Below are 23,076 nucleotides of genomic sequence, written 5' to 3'. Positions count from 1 at the left end.
TACCACATTCAGAGTCCAAAGCAACCGGAACAGAAAGGCCCTGGGTTTGAATCTTCTAGGTGTTTTGGTGCTTACCACAATACAATGTATGAGGTATCTATTGGCATTGCCACAAGTAGGACAATGAAAACAGGAAATGCCAATGAAATTGACATTAAATACATAAAATAAAATACATAATAACCTGACACTGAATAAAACCATCTGTGTGAGGACCTGGGCCTGCAGGCGACCCTGAAAATCGTAGCCAGACTTTTTCTACACCAATTTTCCACACTAATTTCCTGTGGGGCCCCTTCCTCCCTTGCTCTTGGCCACCCTGTTACAAAAAAAGACGAAAAAAAAACGTGGAAACGCCCCTGCTCTGGTGATCTCTTAAAAATTTTCATTCTTTTTGACTGAAGCTTCTGCGATTTAAAGAGGTTTGGATGTGTAAACGGTGTTCAGGAGTGCACCTGTAGGAAAAGAAAACAGGGAAAGAAGGAAGCGGATTTCAGAGTGGTTCACTCGTGGGCGGTGCTCGGTCCCGTTGTTCTTCATTTGCAGTCTGCTGCTCTCAGCGCTCAGTTTACCACTGGTTGCGCACGTGGACACATTACTACTCCTGCAGCTCCACGCGCGCGCACGCTCAACGAGCTTTTTGAAGCGCTTTTTTAAAGCTTTCCCTGTCCGGAGCCCGATGCTGTCAGCTGGTCTTTCTGGGAAACTTTTGGTAAACTTGCAGAGTATGAGCTCTGCATAGTTTCGGTTCCTGCTCTTATCTGCCCCCCTCCCTCTGTCTTTTTCCCCCGTCCCGCGCGCTCTCCGAGCCTTTGTGCAGAAGTATGGTAGATAAAGGTCCCTTGTTGACCTCTGCCATCATTTTTTACCTGTCCATCGGGGCAGCCATTTTTCAGGTGCTAGAGGAGCCCAACTGGAACCAGGCTGTAAAGCAGTACAATGCCCAGAAGGACAAAATATTGGAGAAATATCCGTGCTTGTCCGGGGGGGATTTGGACAGAATATTGGAGGTATGGACATCTTCATTCAAACGTTTCATTCTGTGTTTCACAGCTGCATGAAGATAACTTCCTGTTTAGTTTTACTGGAAGGCACTGGACACTTGAGTGTTTATTGAGCCCCAGCTGGTTTGTAAGCTTTTACGACACAAACCTCCTGGCCTGATTAACCAGCTGCTGTCAGACTGGCAGTTTCACTAATATATAAATTCACTACTAAACGGTGCCTATTTTTAGTCCTTTATAAATCATAAAGCAACAAATTTCCACGAGAAATTGATGCAGGGAAAAAGCTTAGCAGGAGAGATAACTTAGCTTTAACTGTTTACATGCCCCCAATCTTAAAATTTACAGGACCAGAACTCATGTAATAATTATCATCAAACCGTCTTATTATCTTTGCTGGCGTCCTGTTGTCCATGCCTAATGATTAGGATAATTATTTTATTACTTGTAAACGTGACAGTGTATCTAAAGCAGTGATTATGTGGGTGTGGATGTCCTAATCTGTGACCTCAGATCTTAAAATCTGCAGTACTTGTTGTTCCATTTACTTTCTTGTCACAGTGGCAGTTTCTTTACCAAAAAACCGGGGCCACTGACCTCTGTGGTTTCCCCCGTCAGCATGGAATGACCACAATATGTCAACAATCATGTAATTTTTTTGTTTGTTTGCCCCACGCAATGCTGTTTGTTCATTTACTTTGACTGTCAGAGCTTTATGACCTTTTGGTTTCCATTTGTTGAATCTGAACTTGGAGGGAAGTCCTACACTGGAGAAGAAGAGTGCTGAAACAAACTGTTTGGCCCGTATTTGCAGTTTTCTAGCTTCCTTGAATCAGCCAAAGATCCAACTTCATCGATTAAAATGGATTTTTCATTAATTGCATTTGGGCCCCCCAAAACTGGGAATAACCCATGCTGGCTCAGCATGGGTTATAAGACTGAACTCGTGCTCCTCATGAGAACAGCAAGGCAGCTGGGCAGGGGTTGATGGTGAGCTGAAGCCACCAACTGACACCTTTTCTTGGCATGCAATGCTCCCAGCATTAGAAGTCCTTCCAAAGGATCACCTGCAGAAACGCACTTCTTCTAGAAGGATCTTGAAGACCAAAGCTTCTCCTTTTGTCATCTTGACACTTTAGATGAGCTAAACTGTGAATGAATTTGTGCTGTGTGAAAATGAATGCTCAAAGTATGTTTTATCATCATTACATGCTTTATCACAATCCATAGCAGTCATATTTGGGACATATTCAGGCTACTTGTGGCACTTTCAGCTCTGTTTCAGTGCAGGAAAGGGGTGGAAGGGCCTGACGCATCCTGAGTGCCAACACACCCAACAAGTGGCCGATATAATCTCTCAGATTATTTCAGAGTTGGGAGCATCAATAAAGGCCACAGAATACTCCCATATTTGGGCCAGGCATTCATTGTTTTCTGGGACGCATCAGAGAAAGGAGAGAAGCCTCACCATCTGCCAGAGGTGAAAATTTAGATGGTATCTGGGTCCTGTTTCTCACATTTTGCACTTGGAACATGTCTCAACCTGTTTCTACCCCCCCCCCCCCCTTCCAGTATTGGGGGGATTCTCCCCCCCCTCTCCTCCTTCTGCTTCTTTGTGGGCAGTTGAAAGAGTCTCAAACAGCCAAAACCCCTGAAGCGGCCAAATCTGCATATGAATGTAGTTGAGAATAATATGGCTGAGAGATTTTGGCAGTTTCCCTTTCAGCAGCAGCTGCTGCTATAAATCAGCTGAGAGTGAGAAGTTTATTTGGTGTTAGTAGCTGCTCAGCTGCAGCAGAAATGACTCCTGCTTCTGTTTTCTCTCTGAAGTCTTAGGCAACATGGTGTGTGTGTGTGTGTGTGTGTGTGGGTGGGGGGTCACATTGACATGTTCCCCCAGCTGCGCAGACAGTTGTTCTCCTCTTGTGGTATTATGTTTTCTCTGTTGCTGTTTGCTGAAACACCTGCTGCAAAAGCATTACAGTCATTTTAATAACAAGATTTTTTTTAAGAAGCAGATTCTATTAGATTTCCACTGTGGTAACTCTGCCCAGCTCGTTAACGATTAAATCAAATGTAAGCAAGCTTAACGAGAGACTGTAACACTATTGTAAAAGTTCTGTTTTATTAACAAGGAGTTTTACTATTAACTGCAGGAGCCTTGAAGTGGTCACAGTTTGCAGATTGGATTTTATGGCCCATCAAAGTTGGCTCTTGAGAGGCTGCTAAAAGTTCAGCGGGGGGGGGGGGGGGGGGTGAACATTATCTCTCCCACAAAAACGACTGAAGTTTCCTGAAAGCAGTAGCTGTTATAAGAGAAGTGGAAGCAGCGTGCTTTCTGTTACAGCCCAGAATAAACAAGAGGAGGAGGAGCTGAAATTTACACATGCAGGTAAAAAGTGTTCTGAGCTGCATTTGCAGCAAGTGGTGTTTTATTTGCTCGGGTTTGGTTTTTATCTTTAAGCAATTATGGCACAAATAGAAGCACATTTTGTTGTATTCTTCATCACCACTATACACTAATCTAGTAAGAGAAAAGATGTACAATTTCCATGTGTAGCCCTGAGGCCTGTGCACACAATATTAAATAAGTGTTAAAGTTTTTAAAAAGTGTGATGCATATTCTTGGTCTGCAAAATGAATCCAGTGCCGTAATGTGGTCAATCAGCATTCTTCTTAATGGCCACCTAGGGGGTAACGTACGGGTGTAAACAAAAATCATATTGTACAAAAGTCTGAGAAAATTAGCTAAATGAATCTACAGGCTTGCAAGTTTGAAGTCTTATGCAATACGATGTGATATTAATTTTAGATCACATTATCGTCAAGAGGATGTGATTTATGACAGTGCTAACTTGAGATTGACAGTTTGCTACCATATGAATATCTTTTAGTTTGCCAGGCAGGTTCACACCTTACTTGTCACCCTCAGCTCGATGTTTCAAAACCTGCCTTCTCAAACCAGTCGGTTACATCTCAGTGGCTATATCCATCTTTTATGTACAGTCTGCAGATTTTAACCAGTTACGTCATCATTATCCTGCCTATCATATACACTGAGATGGCTTCTCGATCACTTCAAACTGTACTATGTAGCACAACAGGTAACAATTTTAGGCCTTTTCTTTTTAGCCTTCTGAAAAAAAAATCAAGAAGTCAGCCATTTTTAAGGTATGTGACATCTCTTGGAAGAAAATTTATCTTGAGATGAAATCATCCAGACTGGAACGGCTTTGGTGTTAAGTCATGTTTTTAGAAGTCTTTCATTACTCAGAAGCCCCTAAATAGTTTGGTAAGAGGTACAGCTCAGTTGTTACTCCCATTGGCATGAGTAAAATAAACTGACGCTATAAATCTGACTCCCCACAATCTCCCCCCCCCCCCCCCCCCCAAAAAAAAAAGAAGGGGAAAAAAAAACACTCCACTCAAACTCTGTGTGGTTAGAATTCTGCAGTAAAATGACTTTAAATGATCTTGGAAAAAGGTGTCCACTTCCTGAAAATGCAAGTGAATTACAGGATTTTTGTTTGTTTCAAATGACTGGCTCCAGACAAACATACAAATTGTAGTGCTTGTATCCTCTGATTATCTGCTGCGTTGCCAGGTTAACCTTCAGTCTAAGGTGGGATTATGCTCTGTTGTAAACATGGAAAACTGCAGATAACCAGACCAGTGGTCACTCTTTGAAGTCCACTTGAAGAATGCATGTGTAGTTGGTGCTTTAAAGTGCAGTCTCTCCATGGATGAGTCCGAGTTTTAAAAGAAACTGGCAGGCACACAGCCATCCACACTAGCAAATTCACTAACATATATTTTAAGATTTAAGTATTTTTGAGTCTCTGATGGAAAGTGTTTTTTTTTTGTTTTTGTTTTTTTTTTCTCTCTCTTTTTCTTGCTAAGAAAATTGGTATTTTTAGTTTGGGGGAGGGTGTCTTTTTTTTTTTTTTTTTTTTTTTTAACTTTTTAAAGAAAGAAATTTGAGTCTGAACAAGACGTTTTTAGCGCTTTCACGTAGGACGATATACGTTGTCTTGATATTTATTTTTTAAAGCCATAAAGTAAGAACAAAAAGAGTTCTTAGTCAAAGCTGTGTCCCAGATCTCACACAGGCACTTTTATTAACATACAGTGTAGATGTACATGAAAGAAAAATTACTCAGAAATAAATTATCAGCATTTATTAAATAATAATGCTCCATAAATAAAATAATGTTTTTGTGCATAACAAAAAACTCAGAACTGTGCAGTTAAATCTAAACTAAAAGACGCTGAGCATAATAACAAAGACCGATTTCGCAGCTGCTCTGTTCCCAAGTTCTACTGTGTGACTGACAGCCTTGAGTTTGAAATCCTCTTTGCAACCATGTCTCTTACAGGTGCCATTTGTGGTCCGTATATGCACACAATACAGTAATATTACGTTGAAGCACAGTACGTATCACTCCGCGAGGCTCCTGACTACGATAGCCGTAATGCTCCGACAATCCATCAAGTGGTGCGACTTCGCAGCTTACCAAAGTCGTACTAAAACATTTTTTGACAGATTGCTGAGCACCACATAAAATCGGTTCGAGGTCAGTAAGCACAACCAGAATTCATACATAAGGCTCGCTGTCGATTTTTGAGAAAATGAAAGGATTTTAGGCCTTGCAGCCCCCGTGTGTGGGAGAGACAAAAGTAGACGAAAGAGAAGCAAACTTGCGTCTCCACAAGTATAATTATGACGTAACATAGACTATCGATTTAAACTATATTGTTATATCTCAAATAAAAATATAAAGATATATTTAAAAACTCGATATATCGCCCAGTCCTGCTTTCACGCGTTTGGCAAGAAATTCAAAAGAAGCAGAAAAGAGAAGTGGCTCTCTGTTTTTGGGGACAGCTTATTTTGTCATGTGCCTGGAAATGTTGTCCACCGGTCACTGACTTGTGATAACCAAGACTTGGTTCCTCATTTTGGAAAGTGAAGAAATCACAGGGTGCGGCCCTGTAAGTTTCTGTAGGGTGTCGGTGACTCCCTTTAGGTGCTCTTCAAAACTCATACATTAGTCTCCAGGAGGTTAAACTGAGCTGAGTCCCAATTAAAGCCAGGATTGTTCTCCATCATGGGTGAGCACATGATTAGTTGTAGACACTGATCTAAAGGAGCCTTGAGTCTTAAATATTTGTACATTTTCAAGTGTGACATAAAGTTGGTAGTTGTTTGGAGTCCGGACTCATTCAAAAACAAAATCAAAACATGTGATTATCTAGTGCTCTAACAAATACAGTATTCATTCTCTAATGAAGCACAGCATCATAACATCTCGTGGAAATGGGATCTGTTTGTTTGTGTACATGGACAGAGGTGCCAGTGGGACCAAATTTTTTTTTTTTTTTTTTTTTTTTTTTTTTTTTTTTTTTAACTTTGGCCATGTTTAATATGAAAACCTGCCGTTTCACCAGGATATCTGAAAGAAAATGTGGGCAAGCAGAGTAGTTCAACAGAAATTTGTACATTAAGGTTTGAGGGTTGTGTTGTGCAGTAATAGCATGGGGAAACCCTGCTGAAGCAAGGATTAAATAATCTGTAGCGTTTATCCAGATAACGGCACATACTATACAGTGTCTGTACATGCTGATTCAGCATTTAGGTCAGTGCAGCCTCTCTCCAGATAAGGCCTGTTTCCTCTGAACCTTCAGTGAGCCTGGTTTAATTTACTTAAATACTAATAAACTCAATAAATTGGATAATAAAGAACGCACTGTGGTGTCAGTAAAGCAAGCCTGCTTCATGTGATGGTAACAACCTAATTCAAAGCAACCACTCACAAATCTTGATTTCACCATCTTGGATATAAAAATCTTTTCACTTTTACTGGCTTACAATTTTATTCCCCTTTTTATACATTCATTAAATCCATGAAAAAGATGGATAGTCCTTTTTTTCCTTTACTGTTACTTCATTTATCCTAAAAAAGTTTGAAGACGTTGTTGTTGTTTTTCCTCATGCTTGGATCTTTGGTTGCCGTACCGTACATGCAGTCAGATGTCAGTACTGTTACTCAGATGCATTGTTTGCAGCTTATCTGCCTCTTCCTCAGGAATAAATACATAATGAGACAGAAGAGCTTCAGTTTCTTCATTAATTGCAGCTCAGAAAGGGCTTTTGTACACTGCTGTTTGCTTCTGTTGTACTGAAAGTGGAAAAACACAGAGCTGGAGTGGCATGTTGAGCTGCCGCTGTCCTGATAACAGTTTGTCATTGTGGAGGGTTTTTTTTTTTTTTTTTTTCTTAACTGTTATTTTTGTTATCTGTGTCCTGCAGCAGAGTGGTAAACCTTCAGTTAGTTATACAGAAATGAAAGGAGCTTTTAGTAGAGGAGTGAACTGTGTTCTGTCATGCGATGTGTGTGTGATGAGTGTTAGTGTTGGGCTGGGTTGTTTGTTTTTACTTTTTTTTGTGACACAGTGGTGTAATTTGAAATATTTAAAGATTTCATCTCTGTCTTTTCAGTGGACAAGATTGTAGCTCTGAATTACAAACAAAAAAAATGGCACACTGAAAACGTGAGACACAGAATTATGCTCTTCTCTAATTTTGGTGAAACAGATAATTGGTCCGGGAACTTTACGTGAGAGACACAAATGGTAATGTTAGTTATTTGTATATTGTGACGTAAAACGATGCACTCTAATGCTTTCAATAGTTCTGTCATTAAAGTCAAGGTGTGGTTGCTCATTACAGAAAGCGCTTGTTTGCATATAACTGGGCTACTTTCAGTTGAAATGGAGTTGAATACAGACTTATTACATCCATCAGCTCAAGATGCATTAACATAAAGCTGCATTTCTTTTTCTTTTCTTTTATTGAGTTGTTTCACTCCTTCTTTTGGGTGTTCAGGGGGCTGGATTAGGATGGTCCATGGGCTGATTCTGGGCCATGGGTTTTTGTTTGTTTGTTTATGTGAAAACAGTTCTGGCAAGGGGTGGATTTTTTTTTTTTTGGATTTTTTTTTTATTTATTTTCCTCTCTCTCTCATTTTGTGAATGAGGCAGTGGGGAGAGCGGTCGCACACAGATCTCCATTTGGAAGATTTGAAGATATTGCCCAACTCCACAGTAGTTAAATTTGTTTGTTCTTTCTCTAATTAATAAGCAGTCTTTGATTCCGACCTAACTAAAAGTGTGCCATTCAGAATTCCTCACATAAAACTTTATCATGATAGAGAGGCGTTAAAGCATGTTAAACCTGCTTAAAGTTACAAGCATCTTGCTGTCATTAATGTTATAGTCCAGTAATGCAATGAAGTCTTTGTGTGGTTCATTTTATTGAAAGCAGCATTTTATTCATTTTCCCTCATTTAATTTGTCATGTGCTCTGTGTGCAAATTGGGGAAAATGTAGTTTGCTTAACAAGATTTGCCAAATTTCTTTTTATTTTACCCTTTTTTTCTTTTTTTTTTTTTAAATTTGTGCATTTAGAGATAAACGTTTTATAAATAAACTTTACATTCTGTGATCACTTTATTTGCAAAATAAGCTGCCCCGTGGGAGTTTAATCTGTGTGGTTTAGCTACTATTTGGACAGTGGCAGACATGTGATGAAGCCAGTTTAACAGCTTCCTCCTGAGCTTGTTTGGTCCCGTTTTGACACAAACACACTTTTGTGCTTTTTGCTCATTCCTCATGCTCATTAGTGACCTGAGGTGGCCTCTGGCTGACCTTTTCACCTTTCACGGACTTTTAGCTCTGCAGAGCTTGTTCGAGAGAAAGTTTAGTTGTGGAAACACAAGAAATTTGAAGACTTGCATTTTCAGTCTGCTTTAATTTTAGATGTCATCACATTTTCTATTTGACTGACATACACCGGAGGTATGTGGTACTTGCTTCCATGCGTCAGCCTTTGCTGTGCTCATTCCATTCAGGTGAATCAGTAGCTTTATATGTGCTAAACTTGAGCCATGTATATCTGCCAGACAGACTATGAACATCCTCAGATCTTCTGTATAATGCGAGAATGAGGTGAAGAGTTCACATCAGTTTCAGAGTAATGAACGAATCGCTTATTATTTATTGCTTCATCTTGAGATTAAATATCCACCATGATTTCCAGAAAGTTAGCTGTGTTATTAGAAATGCCATCACTCTGCATTAAAGCAGCCCAAGCTATCAAAGTCTGACAAAGAACAAAAACCAGACAGGTTTTTCAGGTCTAAAAAGTGCATTGCTCAGATTAGAGCTGTGTTTGCGCATATTAGATTCTTGGAGAGTCGTCGTCATCATCTAGAAGATGACACGTTATATCTGTATCTAGAATTTATAAGGTTAAAGAGACCTTTGTTGATCAGCTGAATAGGTGCATTTTTTTTAATACACTCTATGACACAGCCTTTGAAAAGATTAGTGAGTAGTACTGTGGAACAAAGCACCTATGTGGGAGTCTCTGTTACACTTTCTAACATGATTCACATGCCTGGTAAGCTAGCTAATACCATGTGTTTTTCCCATCTGTTCATTTAGAGGCTGCAAAGCATCCTTCATCTTATTCAGGTTCCTCAGCTTGCTGGTTTCGGTGCCACCTGTTTTGTTCATCGAGAGAGGAGATCTGTACATAGATCTCTCCACCCTGGCAGCTTGCGTAATAGCTTTTTAACATGTGTTAAAACTTTCTAGTTTTTTTTGCCGACAGTGCAGCGATTGGGGATATGTTGCACAAGCATGGATGTGCAATGCATGCAAGAATTCAAAATCCTCAAACTTTTAGGGATCCTTTGATTGTGGGGGAAAAAGTGGACAAAAGTGAAAGAAAAATGGATCGCACTGTAGTCGCACGCGAGTGTAGGTGTACAGCTCTCCACTCAAGGTCAGCAAAATAAAAAGGATGATGGAATTAGCATATTTTTATACGTGCCCAAAAAAATGCTGACCGTAGACTTGACCAAACATTGTTTATATCCAGCCAATTAGCCTGTTTATCTGTGACACATATTCTAAAAATCCTCTTAGATCCTAAACTCTTTTTCCTACCTCTAACCAAGAGGAGTCTGATACAATTAGGGATGGGTATCGTTTAGGTTTTATCCGATACCGGTGCCAAATCGGTACTTTTGAAACTGTGCCGGTGCTTAAACGGTGCTCGAACCGGTGCTTAAAGAATGGAGAACACAAACTTTGTCCAAAAACCTCCCATGTTCAGCTGTTTTGTTTTGTTTTTGTAAAAAGATAACAATGTTAGCCTTTTCTGCAGCTATGGGGCATATATGGTATCACTCTTGGCTGGAAGCAGTGCTTAAACAATGGGGAAAAAAAACACAAACTTTGTCCAAAAACCTCTCATGTTCAGCTGTTTCCCACTTTTTCTTTGGTCATTTTAGCCTTTTTGTCCAGGGTGAAGGGAGTATCTGCCATCAAACAAGAGGACAGCCGCATGTAGCTATGATGATGTTTGCTAGTTCACCTTACATGCATTAATGTAATAACGTGGTTAGCCTACTCAACGTAAATTACACACGAACAACATTTAGCTACTCACGCAGAGAAGAACGGCTGCTGCTGCATCATCATCCTCATCATTTCTGCTACACTGGCAGGGCTAGGGGCCAGGACTCTATTCTTTGGGTTTTTGGGGGATGTTGCTCCGGGTCCGATAACTGGCAACCCACCCAACGTGCACGGTGTGAGGTCTAGCAGCAAACTATCAAATACGGCGCATTTCTCGGCTTTTAAAAAAAAAAACGCTATGCGTCGCCAGGTGTTTCATCAGTTTCGAGGTGTTACCTCCTTTGACAGTATCACAGTATCAGCTTAAAGCACTTGTTGCAGGCTGCTGAGTTTGCATCTTTTGCTGTGAAGTACAACCAGACTTTTGACCGCTTCGCCTTGGACATTTTTAATCTGTAGCTCTGCTCTAACTGAACGTACGTACCTGGACCCACCTACTATCCTGGGAAACGTAAAATGATTGGCTAGAAGTGTATCACAGCTCAGGAAAAAAAAGCACCGAAATAAAGCACCGAAATGTGCGCTGCTTTTCGGTCTGGTTACTACCGTTTATGTCAGATGGCACCGGACACCGGTACCCATCCCTAGATACAATACTACATTTTCTTTCTTTTATGCAGGTAGATTATTCTCTAAGTTAGATGCTTGCTCTGATCATCTGGTACATGCAGTTGCAGTTCCTGTAATCAGTTTTATGCAAGCAAAATTTAAGCCTCAACATGGCCAATAAGTAGTTTACCTCATGCATATAAATGTAAGCAGTCATTAGATGTGCTGGGTTGCTGGGAGGATTGGCAAAAGTGCGTAAGCGAACAGCAAACGACTGAGGTTTTTCCTCTTTAATTTCTAGTCATGGATTGAAAACAAACTTGGTCATCACCGCTGTCATCCTAAAGCCCAACAGTCCAACTGTGTTGTTTCAGAAGACAAAAGACTGGCCTCCCCTTGTTCTGGTAATTACAGAGGAGAACTGTAACAGGCCTGTTATTATTAGAGAACCAAGCATCTTTCAGGACTTGAGGGCTTATGTGAATTTTGCCAACGCCTGCACATTTCCCCCCTTTTCAGCCCTCGGGGAGAGAGAGCGTGGGGTAGTGCATTGTCCCGGCACACATGGTTGGGTGTTTGCTAATTCCCAGGAGGAAAAATTCAGTTTTTGTTGTGGTTGCGGATGGACACGTATGGTTGGGGATGATTGATTAAGCGCCTTTTGCCTCATCATCTGGATTTCAAAATGTCATTGAAAGAGTTGGCTGACATATTCCACACATAACTTGGTTAAACCGGGTTTTTGGGTCTTGGGAAAAGGAAAAACAGTCCAACAAAAGAACTGCTTTCAAACTACCTGATCTTTTTAATGCTGCATAATCATGCGATTATGAAATGGGTGTTTAGGTTTGCAGTGCTTGCCTTCCTGTTTCTCTACCAAAGTAAGCAAAGGCTTAGACTTAGAAGCCCTCAGGTTAAAGATGAGTCTCAAGGGTGCCAGAGTGACGTTTCAGCTCATCAGTAGTACTCTAGATACTGTCAGCATATCACAGGAAGGATGTGCTAGAAGAAACGCAGGTTGCACAGGATGCACTTCCTGCGTTCTTGTACTGAGCTCGGTGGACTGTTTTCTAAATGCTAGTTGATAGCACCCATCTGTTGTTCTATCTTTAATTCTCTCTAAGACAAAGTCCAGCCTTTTCTCATGCACAGTCTATGTTTATTGTCCCCAGGTGGTGTCAGATGCTGCAGGCCAAGGGGTCACAATAACAGGCAATAAGACTTTCAATAACTGGAACTGGCCAAATGCCGTTATCTTTGCCGCTACAGTTATTACCACCATCGGTAAGTTCTTCTGGATGTTTGACAGCTGGATTTATAAAACGGATGCAGGATCACTTTAGAGCTGGGCTCTTGGTGGTTTTTATATTTTAAATGTCTTTATATTTACACTCAAATTTAATCTTAAAGGAGCACCGTGTAAACTTAGAGGACAGTTATTAATGACACCAGATCGTGCTCGTTTGTATCAGTCAAAGCGATGAGATATACAGTCTGTCCTGTTTGTAGTGTATGTCATGCAACCACTTAGAGACTGAGCCGAGTATCAGCATATTGACGGCAGAGTTTACTTGGACATTGTGAAGCTACTGATCTCAGATGGTTTTGTGATTATGTAGCCAAGTAACAGATTGATGGGTAACAGTTTGCTGTAGAAAGCCAGTTTTAGTTGCTTTTCTTTGTTTTGTGCCATTACGTGATTTCTAAAATCAGTACTGTAGAGTTAAATATTGAAGTAATTTGGCAAACTAGTCAACTAGTGTTTCCACTCGGATATGCTTTTTCTTTTGCTGGTGATATCGTGAGCCAGCAAGCTTTTGGTGACTGGAAAATGGGCAGCTGAGTTGGTAGGGCAGATGCTAGCTAACATTTTAGCAAAATCTATGTTTTTAGTGTTGTCCTTTTAAGGACTTCGTGTTGTCCCGGGAGCTGAATGTTTGTTCGCATTTGTGATTAGTGAAGTGTTGCTCACTGTTGAAGCTGTAAGTGGAAGAGACACTTGGGAACAAACCTAAAAGCTTCACATCCTTTGGATTCCATTACACAGAATTTAGTCCAAAAGCTCTTGGAGGCAACAGAGCAACTTACAATCCATTCAGATGTGAACAGTAAAATTGTTTATTGCTTGAAAGTAACATTACATCATGCATTTTTAAACGTTTCAACAGTGTGCTTATCTTCAAATTGTAAGAGATGCTCAAGTGGCGTCTTGGAGTCTTTTATAACTTGCTTACCTCTAATGTAGGACTCTCAAATCCTCTTAAATTATCTTTGCATGTTGCATTAAATGGCCTCTTGTTTTCTGATTATACAACGCAGGACATTTCAGGGAGTAGTCAGGAACCAATAGGGTGTCCAAATGTAAGCATGCTGTTAGGAATGATAATAAAAGTAAATTCAAAGATAAATCAGAAAAACAAATTATTTACAAATTAGCCAACAGGAGTATCAGATGTTGTAACTCTGACGGTAGTCAGTCCGCATAGTTTTGCAGATTTGATCATGAGCCACTTATTTGTATAATACAATGGAGGTTGTTTTGGGTTTTTTTTTTTTTGTTTGTTTTTTACCCCCCTCTCTCTCTCTCTCTCTCTCTCTCTCTCTCTCTTAAGGCTATGGGAACATTTCTCCGAAAACATCAGCAGGACGTGTGTTTTGCATCTTCTATGGCCTGTTTGGTGTGCCTTTGTGTCTTACCTGGATCAGTGAACTGGGGAAGTTTTTTGGCGGTAGAGCCAAGCACCTGGGCCTATTTTTAACCAAAAAAGGCCTATCACTGGTATGCTGATACTCCTTTTTTTTTTTTTTTTTTTTTTTTTCCCCCTCACTCCCTTCTTTAATTTCTTTGAAAAGTACTTTAATCTGTTGTTCAGCTGAAGTAACTTTTTTTTTTCTTCCCTCCAGAGGAAATCTCAGTTTACCTGCACGGCTATCTTTCTTCTTTGGGGTGTCCTGATCCATTTAGTCCTCCCGCCTTTAGTCTTCATGTCTCAGGAGGGTTGGAGTTACATTGATGGCTTGTACTTCTCATTTGTTACCTTGACCACAATTGGATTTGGAGACATGGTGGCAGGTAAGCTGGCTTCTAAAATTTAGACAGTTAAGTTAGTATAGTAAAAGGTGCCTCTTGATGACCTTGAACTTCAATGCAAATCACTCACACTGTTCTTTGTCCATGCAGGTGTGGATCCAAACAAACAATATCCACCTCTGTATCGTTACTTTGTGGAGGTTTGGATTTATCTAGGCTTGGCCTGGCTTTCTTTGTTCTTTAACTGGAAAGTTCGGATGGTGATTGAAGCCCACAAAGCCCTGAAGAAACGCCGCAAGCTGCGCAAGCTATCTCTCGAAGAGCTCCGCCACTACAAAGAGTCTAACAAAGTTTCCCCTACTTCGCCTCCCACTCTGAATGATGTCAACATTTTCAGCTTCTTGTCCAAGAAGAAGGAAGGCTACAATGACCTGATTAAACAGATTGGCAACAAAAAAGATGGCAGCAAAACGGTCTGTAACTCTAAAGAGATCGGTCGCTCGAAGAGTTGCACCGATGCTCCTATGTTTAACGGCCATACCATCCTCAGCCTGGACCGCTCGCCACGTCAAAAGAGGCGCTATAGCTTTAGTGACTGCGTCACTGTTGCATTTTCTAAGTCTAAGAACTACCTCCTGGGCTCAGACAATGGTTTACTGCTAAAGGAAGATCAGGTGGAGGGTGACCTAGAACTAAACCATGATCAAATGTTTGAGAACCAGCTTGACAAGGATGTGAATCTGGAGAATGGAGGAGAGAGAGAATGTGTATCAGTCGGTCACAGGGCGTGGGACTCCAAGGAGTACCATTCTCTAATGTTCCAAAATGCCAACATCACCTTTATCGACGAGGAGAACTTCCTCAGCAATAACTCTGAGGAGCTCGAGGACGACGACGACGATTCTAAAGCAAAACTCTCCATCACCACGTGCGACGAAAACATTGAGACGAACTCCAAGGAGGAGCAAAGCTCCGAGTCCGAAGGATCTGTCTTCACGAGTGACGGTTCAGAACACAGCCACTCATACGAGAAACTGGTAGAGGAATATGCAAAGGAGGAAAACACAGACTCCTGACACGTGAAGGCAACACACGCGAAGCATTGTAATGTGAAGTGTTTGAGAGGAAAGTTGCATTGCACTTTGAAGGGGTCTGATCATGAGAAGTCAAGATCAAATTTCAAATCAAACTCTTGAGCACGTGTTCTTTGTCTTGCTGAATCTGAACTGCAAAGTACGTGACACATAACCCCAGGAGTATTTAACGACTGATCTGTTTCTTTGTTTTATACGGTTTGGAAAAACTATAAGCAACATTTTGTCATGTCCAAAGAAGCAAGTATTTCTTTGTTTTGTTTTTTTCTACTTTCACATGGGATTTCTTCTGATTTCCTGTATTTTCATGTATTTATAATCACCATATTGGTGTTTTGTTTTGGTTTTTAATATATTTATTCAAATGAAGGAAAGGGTAGCTTTTATTCAGTGGCTACGTGGGTTTATGTTTCCCGTTGCACAATTCCACCAAGTGAGGATAGACCAAAGTTCATCCCAGTGCACATTGTTCTTTATATAATCTGAGCCAAGCATGTCTTAAAAAAAATGAAGGGCCAAATCTTATTGCTGTGTCTGAGATTTCAATTTATTTTGACTGTAAGAAACAGATATGACTGTACTCTGCTACACATGCGTCCTAGAACAAACGTCTTTGTGAACAGACTCCAAACTTGTGAAGTTGTGGGGCGGTGTTGTGGTTTTGTGCACATCTGTTCGATGCCTCCTTAGGCATTTGCTTCCTAAAGTTGGTATTTTGACTTGGGATGGCGCTGCCTGACTGGAACAAGCCTTTAACAGTAAAAACATTCCTCCTTACCACTCTTACACGATTTTTATTTGCCATGTAAATATTGGCTGAAGTAGCCTCAAACATGGCTCGGGCTTGGGACGCGGCCTTGCTACTCATGTTTGCCTTCGGGGGGCTCGCACTGCCGTCAATGATTGAAGTGCCACTTGTGAAAGGGAGCCAAGGTTAACTCGGAGCAGATCGATCCTCTTTGACGCATGTTTCAGCCGTGCCTGCACAGGCCTGTCAGTTGTTGATGTCTGATGCGTCTCAGCCTTAATTATTTCTGCCTTTTTTGCACGTGAACTGGCACACAAACTTGAAACAGTATTACTCCGAATGGTAAAATGGCAGAGATCCAGTGCCACAAAGGGCTACTTTAAATCTAAAGCCAACTAAATTTAGTAAAGTTCATTAAAAACTCATAAAATACACATTAAAACGTTTTGTTTTGTTTTCCTCATGTAAACATGAAAACTGCCTTGCAGGTGACCGCCATCACCTGAAATGGCTTTAAATCCACTGTGAAGCAGTAGATGAACATCACTGTAACATCTGTTGAATGTGACTCACTGAAAAGTTCTTTCACACTGGGTGAAAGAAGATGAGGAAATAAGTTCTGCTTCCTCTCTTGTGTTTCATCAGAGCCACTTTTTATTTTTCTTTCTTTTCACATTTTCTGAGATGTGTTAGTGCAGCATTGGTGTGTGTGTGTGTGTGTGTGGACTGAATTTCTAGCAAAAAATGATTACTTAAGAACAAGTTAGGTAGATTTAGGGCCATTGTTCATTGTTTCCTTCCTAATGTTGCTCCATGGTGTAATAAAACTCCATTATACTCGTCTGTAAGTTTCTTTTTGTTATGATTAAGTTATTCATGTTTTTGTGTAAATTTTGTATATGAGTTCTGAACAAAACTGTATATTTCGTTAAAAATAAACACTGAATGAAATCTTGAGGTTTGTTTGTTTTTTGTTTTTGTTTTTTTGTTTTTTTTTTCCCCCTCCATTTATTGGACTGGTAATGCATTGATGTCTTTTCCAGTGGTGGAGGTATGAGGTAGCTCTTAGTTCATGGTTGGCTGTGGCCATGCATCATATAACTGAAAGAGGGAGGGGGGGGCATTTTGGTGCAGATATTTTAAGTTTTTGAATGTAACTTTGCACTGCCCTTTGTTTTGAAGGGCATTTCCTCTGCGCAGGTAGTAATACACAGTTCAAATTATGCTACATTTGTAAACCCTATTTTCACAAATAAGGAAAAACAGTTGGATACACCAAATATCCTTTCCATCACTAGCTGCATTCCAAATGTTGTAGTCATGGGTGGTTTAGGGGATTAAATAGTCCTGTATTTTTTGTGTATGCTGCCCAAAAATGACCACAAATCTATCCTGGTCACCCCACTGTGTGTGTTTGTTTTTTTTTTGGGGGGGGGGGGGGGGGTTTCCTGCTCATATCATGAAATGATCTCAGATGGTTTCCTCACGTCTTCATGTCTCAGCTCTTGAGTCATGCCACAATAGACGAACGGTGTTTTAAAAACTGTGCTGTTGTAAAATTTTGGCAACCATAACATGCAGGTTATGGTTGTATAGCTAAAAATAAAAGTGCTTTGTTCTTGGTAACACTTGCTCGACTAAATGTACTTCAGAGGGCAAGTTACTTAAAAAAAATAATAATTACCCCTATGTATTTATGAGAGAAGTTGAAATTTTGGATTAATGTTCTTTTATACTTCAGCAAGCCATGCTAATTGCCAGATGAGTTCCACAGTATTCCCACTTCCATGAATGACAAAATTAAACTGGATGGTGAATCCTCAATGAATTGAATGCTTCCATGTTTGCAGACAATAAATTCCAGGGATGGTATCATTTCAATGATGAGTGACCGTGTAATCTGCCATTTCCCATTTTGTAACAATTTCATACCAGTTGTAGCTCAAGCCTAAATATAAACTGGTCAGAGATCTAAAGCATTTGGTGTTGCATGCTGCAAAATTTGGACATTTAAACACGCAAGTCTGGGCATTGACTCACTTTTGGAGCCAGCCTCAAGTGGCCGTTAGAGGGAAAAGTCCAGCTTTTGGCATTGTGCACCCATTATAGCTTTCTTCTTCTTCTGTTATTTATCTATGCTAGGAGCAAAAAAATGGATTGCAAACATGTTTTTAACACCATCTTTGCTATGCAGCCCCAGAAGTTGTGTAGCACACATAGACTATCCATTAAAGTGGGCATAATTTGTTTTTCCTTCTCAACACCTAATTTATGGAGTGAGTCAAGGACACTCACTAGTTCCAACCATTTTCTGTTCTATCTTATGATAGTGAGAGCCAGTCGATCAGAAGAAAGTTGGCTTAAAATACTAAACTAAGGATTCAATAAAATTATGAGATAAATAATACTAAATTGATAATTTACTTTGAGTTGTGAATCTTGCAAAGCTACTCTGGAAATGAGCAGAATGACTTCCTTTTAAACTGAATCCATATTGGAATGCATCTTAAGTATCCTTCAAAGGTTTAATGATACTTTCATTTCATCTTCTACAGTCTGTCCTTTATTATAAGAACGTAACGCTTCAAGTTACATTTACAGTATTAAAAATACTGTAATTGTGTTATTTCCCCCCTTTTTTTGGAAACACTAATTCAGTCTGTACAGGGTCATGGTCATGCTGGCAGACAACAAGTAAACACAGACACAGCAGCTAAAAGCAATAAAAGCAGCTATGATAATGACACTCAGTTTATTCATAAGGGTGGAGCCAGGCTGCTGACATCTCCTGATCTGCTAAAAGAACATAAGGTTAATGTTTGCTTGACAACCAGTTTTTGTTGGCACAGTCGCCCACAGAAACTATGATCGTCTTCCACTTACAAGAAATCTGCTCAGAGAGCCTCCAAAAAGTTGTAGAAAAGGCTTAAAACGGACAGCGGCTGATATTTTTAATCTCTATTTAAAACTTTTTTTCTTTTTCTTTTGTTGCGTCTCCGTTTGAAGGTGTGTGAAAATGGTGTAAGATGAACATCATGTAGTTGGGGGAAATTAATAAAACAGCACACTGACACTGAGCAATAGTGGAGCAGTGGTTAGAACTGTTGCATCATATTAACAAGGTCATGGGTTCAAATCCACCATCTCAGAGGTTATAACAGGGGGTTTTACTCAGAAGTGAGAATAATGAGTTTCTTAACTGTTGTTATGTCCACTGACCTTTTAGCCTCTTCTTAGAAGAGAGCTGCTCTCCCTCCCTCCCTCTCTGTTCCAGGTTACCACACCCGTTTGCCACAGCAGAGCAGCATCAAGATCATTTGTGGAAAAGTACATATAGCTCTAGCAACAAGTGCTTCGCCCTCTCTTTTAACCATTAAGTGCTGGGAAGTGTTGCGTTAGTCCTGTCTAGCTTCAGTTGTTATTGAAGATTAAGGTGGCAAATTTGTGGGACGTAGTTTGTTTCTCCTGTTTTGTGGCCAGCCAGTGTGCCCCCTATACTTCACAGACAAGGGAGGGGTCGTAACACCTGTCTTTCTCACTTGATGGGAGAAAATGTTGCAAGTGGCACCAAGTGTAATTACATAGTTAATGAAATCACTGAAATAATACTCATCGTTCAAACACTTAGATAAACTATTAACATGAGAACAGATTATTATTCATACATATCTGCTACACTGTAGAGTTACTGCATGAGCTGTGACAGATTTCCCGTATCTGTCGTTTGGGTAGCGGAGCCGAAACACAATTTAAAGATCCGAAAGTGCTCACACTTTGAATATGAGCCGATGCTGAGCACTGATGATTCTCACTGAACCGAACTAAAAGGAGAGCTCAGCATGAAAACGTGCTGAGCGTGGCAGAAACACAAACGTCTCCTATTACAGTGCGGTTGAAGCAAAACTTAAATCATCACTCTGCAACTTCGTCAAAACGACTCAGTCTGAGTTTTTTGAATCAATTTCTTAAGTGGTCAGTTCAATTAAAATCAACAAAGTCTTAAAACAAATGTTGCCACCTCTAAATAAGCACATTTTCTATGCAATAACTCTTGCATATCTAACTCACAGAAGTATACGGGGGTGGCTTGAAATGTTCCACTTTTTCATTCAAACTTTGAGTATTTTTGAGCCTTAGATTCTTGTTTTATCTTGGTTTATTCTGTGGATACTTTCATATCAAGGAAACAAATTCAAAGTCAAATTAAAACAAAGGGGAATATAAGTACCATCTGCGTAAATGCTTACACTCCCTGTGCCATATGTAACAAACTATTAAATATCTCAAATCTAAACTTTTACATATTATATAGCTACTATACCCAAACAAGAGTAGGTAAAAGTTTACCACTTCTAGAGATCTAGTCCTTTATAAGTTAATAAGTACATGATTTATCCATATGAAAAAGGTCAGGACAGAAAAAAAAAGATTTCAATCGCTTTAAAAATCAGGGAGAAAAAAAGTCTTACACTCACTCCAATCGTCACCATAAATCGAAGCATCAAAATAATGGGCTATAACATAAACATTAAACAGCAATGATGTATAATGGCTGTGAGATGGAGTAACAGAAACAAGCTTTGGTGCTCTGGATGTTCGATCCAGTTTCTGATATGCACTGAAGGAAGATTCAAAAAGTGCATTTCAAGGGTCACATCACCATATGAGATGGGCTGCTGGTTAAAACAGGTTCTATCATATGAAAGGCCTCATTTTTACCTACAGTTTGTTACCCGGCTATCCTCCAGTTGTGATTCCATTCTAAAATAGGCATCGTTTAACACTTGCAAATAAAGCTGTGAAATGGAGAAACATCATCACTCCTCCTGTGTTTAGACATATTCATTAAGAAAATCAATTAATGTCATTTATTCAATGATCCATTTGTTCTCTTTTCTTTGCCCTCACCCTCCAATCAGTTGTTATAGATGGCTGGCCCTTCACAAGTCTGCCTCTGCTGGAGATCTCTTTCTGTTAAATGGGAGTTCTTCATCCCACTGTCACCAACTGCTGTTCAAAGTGGATTGATTGACTGATCTGATCCTCTTACCTGAAAGCAACTCTTATGAATTATTGCTACAAAAACAAAATTGAATTGGAAGGTTTTTAAAAGCTACGATCAGAAAAACAGCACTTTGTCTGCAAGTCTGAAAAAAATATAGTCTGAAATACTGTCTATTTACCATCTGAATGTGCAGCTAAAAGAGCCTCAATCGTACTGCATGTACGTGAGCAATTATTTCATGGTTTTATTATTAGAGCCAGGAATACCAGGCAGTTGTGGAGAGGCAGCACGTGTTGAACATCACAGTACAAATGTGTGCAAAGAGTGTATTCAAGGCTTTTCTCTTCATCATAAGAGTAACTGCAATGTGCAAGATGCCTTCGGGATACTTGGCATTTGGTCTGAGACAAGTCTCAGTTGGTCTCTGTGATCGAACTCAAAGAGTCAGTGTTGTCTGGCACTCGGCTCAAAAGGGAGCAGCTTGTTTGGTGGCTGTGTGTGCCGTCATGCTCATGGGGCAATAACTGTTACGTTCCCCTGAGGGGTCTAGGCGGTGAGGGGGGAGTAACAAAAAGTGACCGGGTTAGAAAAAGGACAGGTGAAGGAGGATCAGAGGGTCTCGTGTCTTTGGTTTCATGGTGCTTACGCTTCACACATTTTATCACAATGTCAGCCATGAAGATTTTATATGGTTAGGGGATTTTTGGAGTCAGATTAGATCAGGGTGAGAGGTTTGTTTGCACTTTAGATAGAACATGCCTCCATCAAGTGTGCTGGCTCTATCTGGAAACTTGAATCTGAGCCACACTAAATACCCTAAGGTTTATGGTCCAAAGTTTATAAAGTTTATGTTATAATTAGAAGTAATATAAAGCAAAAGGGTTGCACATTGGCACTTGTCACCTAGAATCTCAACTTGTAAAGTTCAGAGTTCACCTGTCATAAAAGAGTCTGACCTTTGAATCTACATTCCTGCAGCTTTTTATAAGCTCATAAAGAACAAAGACGCACAAAACAGGATCAAATATTCAGCGGGTATTTTAGATATTCTGATCACATCATGGAAAAAAGAAATCATGTGTATCAATTTGAAGTTAATATCTCTATATAATGTCATAAAATTACTTTCTACATGAAACAGTGGAACAAATCAAGACTATAAGAGAATTTAAAAACACAAACACCTTTCTCTAGGTGTAGAGGGCGTGGTGGAAAATCAAACCTGTATCGGTCCTCCATGGATAGCCACAAAGTAGCAATGATGAGATAAAGTTTAACTGCTAATACTCAAATAATTATATCTATATTACAGTAAAACTTGAACTTTATCCTTGTTTAGCACATCAAATGACCTGCATGTTTTCCATTCTTCATGGGTGTGCTCTGTGCTGTTCGTTTAGGGAGTACGATAATGCAAGAATGACCTAAACCACGCTTCAAAGCCTCCTCTGTCTATCCCATCAGCAAAGCACCTTCTGGCACAGCTTCCTTATTAGCTTGTGTAATAGATTACAGTAAGACAGCAGCTGCAAGACTTCTGGGAAAACATTTAGAATCACACTGAAGCCTATCACCTTTTACAAAGTTTACCCGCTTTGTAAAATGCAGATTCAAGCGAGATAGAGTGATTTAAGATATAATGACAGCATATCATAGACTGAAGCTGAAATGTTATTATTCATTTCAAAAGCGCTTCCTTCCTTGCACTGCTGCGACAGTTATTTGAAGCTGTTTCAAAAGACCAGAAAACAAAGAAAAGATCAGGTTAAATACTCAAATGAAGAGACTCAAGAACACCTAAAAGCTGCACAGCTTTTTTACTTTATATAATTATATGGTTGTGATATGGTTATGCAAGGACCTGCACCCTGCAGAGTTTCCTTAAAAGGTTTTTGTTCAACATTGCAGATTTCATGTGAAACGATTGTGAAATGTCAAAGACTGCTTAGCAAGCTCTTTCTGTCAGAAAACTGAAACCTTTGGTAACCTCGTTACAAAACGGGTTTGGAGTTAAGCAGAATAGTGTGTGTGTGTGGGGGGGGGGGGTAAATAGAAAAAAAAACAAGTTGTTTAAGTGGGGGCTTGGTATTGTACTTTTACCTTGTTTGATATATCAGGTGCTTGACAGTTTGGTGCCTCCCTTGTCCTTACTTACTTTG

The 23,076-nt window shown here is 40.0% G+C and overlaps 1 protein-coding gene across 2 annotated transcripts; it reads left to right on the top strand.

Moving 5' to 3' along the window:
• Positions 1-360: 360 nt before the first annotated feature.
• Positions 361-16,867, top strand: LOC309696042 (potassium channel subfamily K member 5-like). Of its 2 annotated transcripts, none has more exons than XM_082517105.1 (5): positions 361-1,010; positions 12,212-12,323; positions 13,652-13,818; positions 13,944-14,112; positions 14,221-16,867. In XM_082517105.1, the coding sequence occupies exons 1-5, from the start codon at positions 825-827 to the stop codon at positions 15,144-15,146; spliced, it is 1,560 nt and encodes a 519-aa protein (XP_082373231.1). In that variant the 5' UTR covers positions 361-824; the 3' UTR covers positions 15,147-16,867. The 2 variants fall into 2 exon arrangements, with proteins under 2 accessions (XP_082373231.1, XP_082373232.1); XM_082517106.1 differs by lacking the exon at positions 361-1,010 and adding an exon at positions 3,270-3,396.
• Positions 16,868-23,076: the final 6,209 nt, after the last annotated feature.

Source organism: Aulonocara stuartgranti, assembly GCF_965226115.1.
Source record: "Aulonocara stuartgranti genome assembly, chromosome: 19".
Lineage (NCBI taxonomy): Eukaryota > Metazoa > Chordata > Actinopteri > Cichliformes > Cichlidae > Aulonocara > Aulonocara stuartgranti.
This window is presented reverse-complemented; position numbering and strand designations above follow the sequence as displayed.